The sequence below is a fragment of the Chinchilla lanigera genome, unplaced genomic scaffold (genome assembly GCF_000276665.1).
Source record: "Chinchilla lanigera isolate Chin_1 unplaced genomic scaffold, ChiLan1.0 scaffold00050, whole genome shotgun sequence".
In the NCBI taxonomy this organism is placed as follows: Eukaryota; Metazoa; Chordata; class Mammalia; order Rodentia; family Chinchillidae; genus Chinchilla; species Chinchilla lanigera.
In genome coordinates this window covers 10951273-10959267 of record NW_004955451.1, presented here as the reverse complement: position 1 = coordinate 10959267, position 7995 = coordinate 10951273, and the positions used below count along the sequence as shown (strand labels likewise).

Genomic DNA, 7995 nt, shown 5'->3' with positions numbered 1-7995 from the left:
CGGGCGAGCGCGCTCTCTCCTCCAGTCCGGTGCCCCGGCCCAGCGTCCCCGTACCGTCCACCTGCGCCGGGCCAGAGCCTCACTCCTTCTGCTGCGGCGCGCGCCCCGCCTCTCCTTTTATAGCCTCCTCCCTTTTCCCCCCCACCCCGCGGGGTGCGCGCGCCCGCTCGCGTCACACAGCTGGGGCCGCGAAACCTGTCCCCGCCCCCCAAGTCCTGAGCCAGCCGGCTCCGCCCCTACCCCGCCCCCCAACGCCATTGGCCAAGTCCCGCCTGACCACGTCCCGCCGGGCGGTGCCGAGCCCGGAGAACGGGAAGGTCGCACCCCCAGGCTCCGAGATGGCCAATGATCCACAGTTTGGAGGGGCTGTAGGCGGGATTAAAAGAAGGTTTGCAAAGGGATTGAGGGAGAGACGGGCCAGTCGGGGAAGGGGCGGGGCGGAACCTGACGCTTGCAGGGTGGAGAGCGCGGGGAGAAAGGGGGAGGGGAGCGGAGCAGGTGGCAAAGCGGCGGGGTGGGGGGACAGGGAGGAGAATCCAAGGCCCTGAGAGGGAGGGGAGAAGCGACACAGCATGCCCGACCCGAGCGGGACGTGGCTGAGGAAAATCCCACTCGCGGACGAGCCACTGCGCCGCTCTCCAGCCTGCCCGGGAGAGTCTAGAGAAAGGGCGTGTGACCGGACGCGTGCGCCCGCCTCACTGAATCCGACCCGCCGCAGGGCCGAGGCCAACCGCCGCCGGAGGGGGCAGCTGCGGGACCCGACGGCCGGCCGCGCTGGGGGCGGGGAGGGAGGCCGCCTCGCCCACCTCCCGCCAGGTGACAGTTTAACTGTCTCCCCGGCGCCCGGCGGCAGCTCGGGATGAGAAGCATCCCGCTGTATCGCTTCTCGGCCTTTTGGCTAAGAGCAAGTGAGAAGCATCCCGCTGTGTTTCACTCGTCGCAGCTCGGGCCTCGGCGACGCGTTGGCAGGTGCTCTCTGTGACACAGAGCTTTCCTGGGGTGCGCGTGTAAGAGGATTCGGGGCTGATCGACGTGCGGGTCCTTGGGGAGCGGGGAAAGAAGGGACTCGGAGGGGAAGGGCGAGTGCCTTTCCCCAACCTGCGACCGAAACGCCCGGAGCTACAGTGGGCGTGGAATCCGGCGTCGGTCTCGGCTAAAAATATGGCTCACAGGTAGCAACGGCGCCTGATTGGCCGCGCCGGTTCCCTAGCAACCACGCGATTGGCTGCCTGGTAACCAGGAGACGGACGTCAAACTCGGGCTGGGGACGGCGGAGAGACTTACAGGGGGAGCCGGGCGGAGGGGAGAGGCCCGGCGATGAATGGAGCAGGCGTCGCAGGCCTCCCCTGCCCGGTCCGCGTCCTCTCTCTCCAGGAGCGCTTCCTGGAAAAACACCAGCTGGGCGCCGCCTTCCCTCCTGACGCCAGGCCTGGTACTTAACCTGCCCCGAGGAGCCTCGACCGCAGCTCGGCGCGCAGTGGGGGCGGCGGCGGGCGGTGCGGACCTGGCCTCGGCCCCGAGGACGTAAAATCGGGCTGTCGCCCCCTCGCCCGAACCGAGTCCCGGGACCTGTCGCCTCCCGCGCTAAGGGAAACCGCATTCAGAAAGGATATTCCTGAAAAAGCGTGCGAGAGGGAAAAGGAGATGGATCTGTGGAGGGGCTGCGGGTGGGGAGGGTCAGGTGACCGGTTTTTTGTTTATCCTACAGATTCCTGAAGCTCGGCAGCGCTTTTTTTTTTTCCCCCCTAAGGAACATAGAAGTTTTTCTCCGTGACTTTAAATTCTGATTCATTTTTAGTACCTGGGTTTCTCTCTTTTTTTTAACCTGCCGGCAGAATCATCAAAAGAGTGGGATTGAACTGTAAAACTATGATAAGCGTTTTAAATGAGAATATCCCTTCACTCGCATCGAAATATTTTATAAATTATTTGTACCGTGCTTTTGGTGTTCTATAATGAACATTCTATTTGTAATAAAGATGGATTATTTTAAATTTTATAATTAGTTGAGCAGAGAAATGATAAGAAAGTAGGTAGGATATTTTGGGAAGTGCTTAGCAAGGAGAAATGCTAGATTTCTCGTGCGTCCCAGAAGCATAATGTCTTACCATTAGGCAAATAATGTTTCTGTACCAAACCCGCAGACTTGCAGGGCCATGTGTTGAGCCATGTGTCTTGATTCCTAATTTGGAAAATATATTACTATAATTAGGGGAGCATGTTAGGCTTGCCTGAAATGAAAATGTCTAACTAAAAATAGGTGAATCATAATTTTGTCAACCTTATCTGTACTTTTCATGAATTATCTAAAGAAATGCACAAATTTGCTTTTCTGAATGTTCCCCAATCTGTAATGCCAGGAATAAAATACTAGTGCAGTTAACTGGTAGACACCAATTAAATATCTGTAACAGTAAATTGAATTTCTAAGTCAGAAATTTAGATGTCAGAAATGTGTGAGTTATTGCTGCTCAGCCCCGGGGGCTTAAGAAGGTGTTGAGCCAAATATAAATACACACTGGCACAAACACGCATGCAGGCACGCATGCGCACTGTGAGGCCCTGTGACAATGGGGAAAGTGTGTATCAGGAGACCTGAGCTTCCTCTCAGTTTCCAGCAACTTTTAAGTTTTTTTTGGTACCAGGAATCGAACTCAGGACCTTGCACTTGCCAGGCAGGCACTTATGCCACTGAGCTATATCTACGGCCCTAAGTTTTCTTATCTATTAAAAAATGTTGGGTTAGATCATCTGTGATTATTCTTTTTCTTTTTTCTTTTTTTTTTTCTTCCTTTTTTTTTTTTTTTTTTTTTTAGAGACAGGGTCTCACTTTGTAATGAAGGCTGGCCTCAAACTCACAGCAGTGCTCTTGCCTCAGCCTCCCAAGTGCTGAGATCACAGGCGCAAGCCATCACACACAGTTGTAATATCTCTTTCATTTAAAAAAAAAATCCTCCAGGCGTGGTGGTGCACGTCTGTAATCCCAGTACTCGGGAGGCTGAGGCAGGAGGATCGTTGGGAGTTTGAGACCAGCCTGAGCTACAAAGTGAGCTCAAGACCAGCCTGAACTGCATAGCGAGACCCTGTCTCAAAAAGACAAAAAAAAAAGACAAAAAAGTCCACATGTAAAATTGGATGACATCCTGCTGTGGTGGCCTATAACCCTAGCACTCAGGAAGCTGAGGCAGGATTGCTTTGAGTTCAGGCCAGCCTGGGCTACATACCAAGTTCAAGGCCAGGCTGAAGACAGAGCCAGACCTTGTCTTCAAAAATAAGTAAATAATTGATGCCTCTAAGAAATAATGTAACTTTTTCAAAGGATGAAAAAATAAAAGGGAGAAGAGATTCATGTCTTTTGAACGTTCCCAGTCACAAGGTACAAAGTGTCTCTTATGCAAGATTTGCACCTCAAAGGGCTCTTCCCTGGCTAATTACTAGCTAACATTTTGGAGCCGTGCAGGGGGTGGCCCGCTGAATTATTCCATAGACTGACAGAGGAAAAGAGAATTTGAGGCGAGGCTGCAAGTAGCGCCACTCCCCAGGGACTTTCTTCCTCCTGAGCAAAGGTGAGGTTGCCAGATACCCAGCTGTGGCATCACTGCCTCGCGTCTCCCAGCAACTCCAGAGGGGGCCTGGACAGGAAGAAAGGGTTACGGGTAACAAACAACTTTCAGGGTCACTGTGAAATACGATTCTTAAAAGTGTGCTGAGCTATTACGTCACAAGCACACACAATTTTGATTTTGGAGAGAGATATCAGCTCTACATCTTTTAATTCTTATTCTACTTCCTTATAAACGAAGCCGGGATTACAACAAAATGGCCATTGAGGGCTGTGTCTTTCACCAAGGTTTATTTCACTTCTAGAGAATCAACCTTTTACCTTTATTTGAAAATAAGGCAACGAGCCAGGCGTAGTGGCACACACTTGTAAGCCTAGCACTCAGGAGGCTCAGGCAGGAGGATTGCTGTGCCTGGGCTACGTACTGAGATCCTGTCGCCAAAGAACTGACCCAAAAGAAGGCAGCAGCGCCGGGCGAGGTGGTGCACACCTGTAATCCCAGCACTCAGGAGGCTGAGGCAGGAAGATCGTTGCAAGTTCGAGACCAGCCTGGGCTACAAAGTGAGCTCAAGGCCAGCCTGAACTGCATAGCGAGACCCTGTCTCAAAGACAAAAAAAAAAAAAAAAGGCAGCAGCAACATGCAAGTATGTTACTGGTACCCATTACTTTTTAAACATCCGTGCCACACAAACGACAGAGTGTACATCTTTGATCTTAAGAAGTATAAACTAACCAAGTTATTAAAAACCAAGAAAACCATTTGTTCTCAGCATTTCCCAAAGGAAGGCCTGCACTTGTGTCCGAGGAAACCTCAGCGCGGTTTCCTGGGGCTTCTACCCAAGGCTGAGTGAAGGCTGGGCTCACCGGGACAGACTGGCAAACAGACTTTGATAATTAAAAGATAACCAGATAGCACTGAGCAAACCCATTTATCGAACACAGCTTGAGCTAGAAGGAAAAGGTCTCGCTGTAACTCACTTGCTCCCTGTTAACATGAAGACCCAAAGTCCAAATCTAGTATCTCTTATTATTTTATTTTTTGAGACGGGGTCAGGCTATGCAGTTCAGGCTGGCCTTGAATTCACTGTGTAGCCCAGGCTGGCCTCGAACTCCTAGAGATCCTCCTGCCTCAGCTTCCTGAATGGCGTACACCACCACAGCCAGCTAAACCAAATCTTGGAATTGTTTTACATTTGCCAGAGGATGAGGAATTTGATTTTAGCAGGAGATTTTAGCCCTGATTCTAGGAGCTGAGACACTGTTCACGACATTCGAAGTACAAAGAACGTTTATTTAAAGTTCTGTGAGCGAATGTTAGAGTACTTTAAATACACTGAAAGCATGGGCTGCATATGTTATTATGCTGCTCTGCCTACAGAAATAGAATATAGTTATATATACACACACCGGTTGTGGCAGCCACGGCTGCAAGTTCACACGTTTCTCAGGCCTTGTCTACTTTGCCTTGTGTTCCTGATCAAGAAGGTTAGGAGGAGGCCAGGTGTGGTGACACAGGCCTATAATCCCAGTACTCTGGAGGCTGAGGCAGGAGGATCGCTGTGAGTCTGAGGCTAGCCACACCGAGACCCTGTGTCAACGATGACAGCAGAATCCTCTGGAACAGGTCTGTGTAATGACAGAACCTCTCCCAAAGATGGAAACATGCCACGTTCCCGCGGCCCAATCCCGCGGGCGCCTTGTGACAACTGAGGGCTGCAAATGCAGCCGGGGGGGCCGAGAACGAAGCTCTTCATCTCAGTGTAGCTTCAGACAACCACGTGTGCTCAGCAAGTCCTGGGCCAGGCAGGGCAGGCCCACAGGCTTCCCGGCGCTCGTGTCTAGCACCTGTGCTGAGAGAGCACACACGCTTGGCTGGTGGCAACTGCATGTAGCCCCTTCCCATCCCCGAGCCGGCTCGGAGTAGCTGGCAGAGCATCTAAGAGGAAGCCTCGAGAGGGAGCGCTTGTGGAGAGAGAACTTTCTGAGGGAGCCACGTGGTCTTCCTGTTTGTTTTGTTTTGTTTGAGACAGGGTCTGATTATGTAGTCCAGGATGAACTTGAACTTACATGGAGCTCAGGCTGGCCTCAAATTTCCAGCGATTCTCCTGCCTCAGCCTCCTTGGTGCTGGGATTACAGGTGCGTGCCACCACACCTAACTGCTGCATGGACTTGTAGGAGCCAGCCTCAGATGACCTGAAGCACCACTCTACCAGGTTCTCTTGGTTACAGTAATCGAAAGCCAGATTCAAGGGGTTAGGACAGAACCCCGCCTCTCAAGAAAAAAATATGAAAATATTGGAGGTCATTTAAAAAATTTGCTGCTAGGGGTGATGGCGCATGCCAGTAGTCCCAGCACTCAGGAGGCTGAGGCAGGAGGCTCACTGTGAGGTCGAGCCAGCCTGGGCTACAGAGTGAGTTCAAATCTAGCCTGAACTATATAGCAAGACTCTGTCTCAAAAATAAATAAATAAATAAAAATAAGTAATTTGTGACTGAGGCACTTTCATCTTGAAAACAGATATAATGGCAAGAGCTTCAGCAGCTTTTTTTTTTTTTTTTTTTTTTTTTTTTTGGAGACAGGGTCTATGCTATGCAGTTCAGGCTGGCCTTGAGCTCATTTTGTAGCCCAGGCTGGTCTTGAACTCACAATAATCCTCCTGCCTCAGCCTCCCGAGTGCTGGAATTATAGGCGTGCACCACCACGCTCTGCTAGCCAAGACTTTTCAACTGAGCTACATCCCCACTTTTCTCTGCTTGATTGCTATGTCACTAAATTGCCCAGACATTCAGTCCTCCTGCCTCAGCCTCCCAAGTGCTGGGATTACAGGTGTGCACTGCCATGAGTTGTGTTTCTTTTTTTTTTTTTTTTTTTTTTTTTTTTTTTTTTTTTTTTTTTTTTTTTGGTCTTTTTGAGACAGGGTTTCACTATGCAGTTCAGGCTGGCCTTGAGCTCACTTTGTAGCCCAGGCTGGTCTCGAAGTAGCAACGATCCTCCTGCCTCAGCCTCCCGAGTGCTGGGATCACAGGCGTGCACCACCACGCCCGGCCTGAGTTGTGTTTCTTTTTTATTTTTTTATTTTTTGGTTTTTCTCCGGTACCAGGAACCGAACTCACGACCTTGGGCTTGCCAGGCAGGCGCTTTGCCGCTGAGCTAAATCCCCAGCCCCCTGAGTCGTGTTTCTTAAAAAGGACGAAACAATATTGTGCTCATGATTTTTTACCGAGGCCTTTCCCGCCTGCACTTTTCTGGCACATCTCACGCTGGTTACTGCTAACTGCTTGAGCTGTCCGCTGTGACGCGTCCCTGGATCAATGTGAGTTCCCCTGGCAGGGACCCCGCTCGCTTGCTGAGCTGCAGGGAGCATGCGCACTTGGTGGGTAGAGTCTGCCTTGCAGTCGCGCTCTGCAGACACGGCTGTGTATGGCTGCTCCGCCGGAGTGTAATAAATAGAAGCGATGATTACCCTGGAGGCCTGAGGACCAGCAGGCGTTGCGTGGGAAGACGCTTCTGACCAACAGTCCTGCAACACCGCGAGATTTTCCTTTCTTCCCTTCTCTCCCCTCCTCCTTTTCCTTCTTAGAGTGGGCAGAAATTCAAATTCCGGTTCAACTAAGAAAACATGCCAGACAGGCGCGGTAGCACATGCTTGTCATCCCAGTACTGGGGAAGCTGAGGCAGGAGGATCACTGTGAGTTCGAGGTCAGCCTGGGCTACAGAGAGACACCCTGTCTCAAAAAAAAACCCGAAACAAACAAATGCAGGAAGTTGCTTTTAAACTATAAATGAGTATCAGCACGCTCTCTTCTGTCATGCTGGGGATCAGCTGTCATTTCTGCCTGTGAAGTGCTTTTCCATCTCATCCAGAGGCTTCTACTTTTTTTTGTGGCTCTGGGCAGTGAGCCCAGGGCCCTGTGTGGGAAAAGTAAGGGCTCTGCTGCTGAGAGACATCCACACGCCGGCGCAGGCCACGGAGACAGCTCGGACTCTGTGACTGGGCAGAGTGGCCCGGCTGGGTGTGGGGTCTGAGGAAGGACTCCGGCAGGCCGGGAAGCCAGGCTGTGCAGGCCACATGGTGGGAAAGTTGTCCTTTGGCCTCCAATGGGCAGGAAGATGTTGGAAGCCCAGGCAACTCAGTGAGGCCCTGTCTCAGAATGAAAAACAAACACAAAAAGAAATTTAAAAGGGCTGGGATGTAGCTCAGTGCAAAGGCCCTGGGCTCAATCCCCAGTGACATGCACAGAAAAGAAAGAAGAAAGAAAGGAAAGAAAGAAAAAGAAAGAAAGAAAGAAAGAAAGAAAGAAAGAAAGAAAGAAAGAAAGAAAGAAAGAAAGAAAGAAGGGGCTGGGGATTTAGCTCAGCGGCAAAAGCACCTGCCTGGCAAGCGCAAGGTCGTGAGTTCGGTTCCCGGTACCGGAGAAAAACCAAAAAAA

At 51.2% G+C, this 7995-nt stretch overlaps 1 protein-coding gene and 1 long non-coding RNA gene across 2 annotated transcripts in view; one reads left to right on the top strand and one right to left on the bottom strand.

The window, feature by feature from the left end:
* The window catches only part of Tob1 (transducer of ERBB2, 1), a 12914-nt gene that overhangs the window by 3916 nt on the left and 1003 nt on the right, over positions 1-7995 (bottom strand). The window contains exons 2-3 of the mRNA XM_013519063.1: positions 1462-1584; positions 700-898 (exon numbers count right to left, since the gene is read on the bottom strand). Of these exons, the coding sequence (XP_013374517.1) occupies positions 700-898; positions 1462-1584 (322 nt within the window). The remainder of the gene's footprint in view (positions 1-699; positions 899-1461; positions 1585-7995) is intronic.
* Positions 7-2438, top strand: LOC102028815. The gene is made up of 2 exons (XR_262590.1): positions 7-1432; positions 1709-2438. It is a non-coding gene; the product is annotated as an uncharacterized LOC102028815 (long non-coding RNA).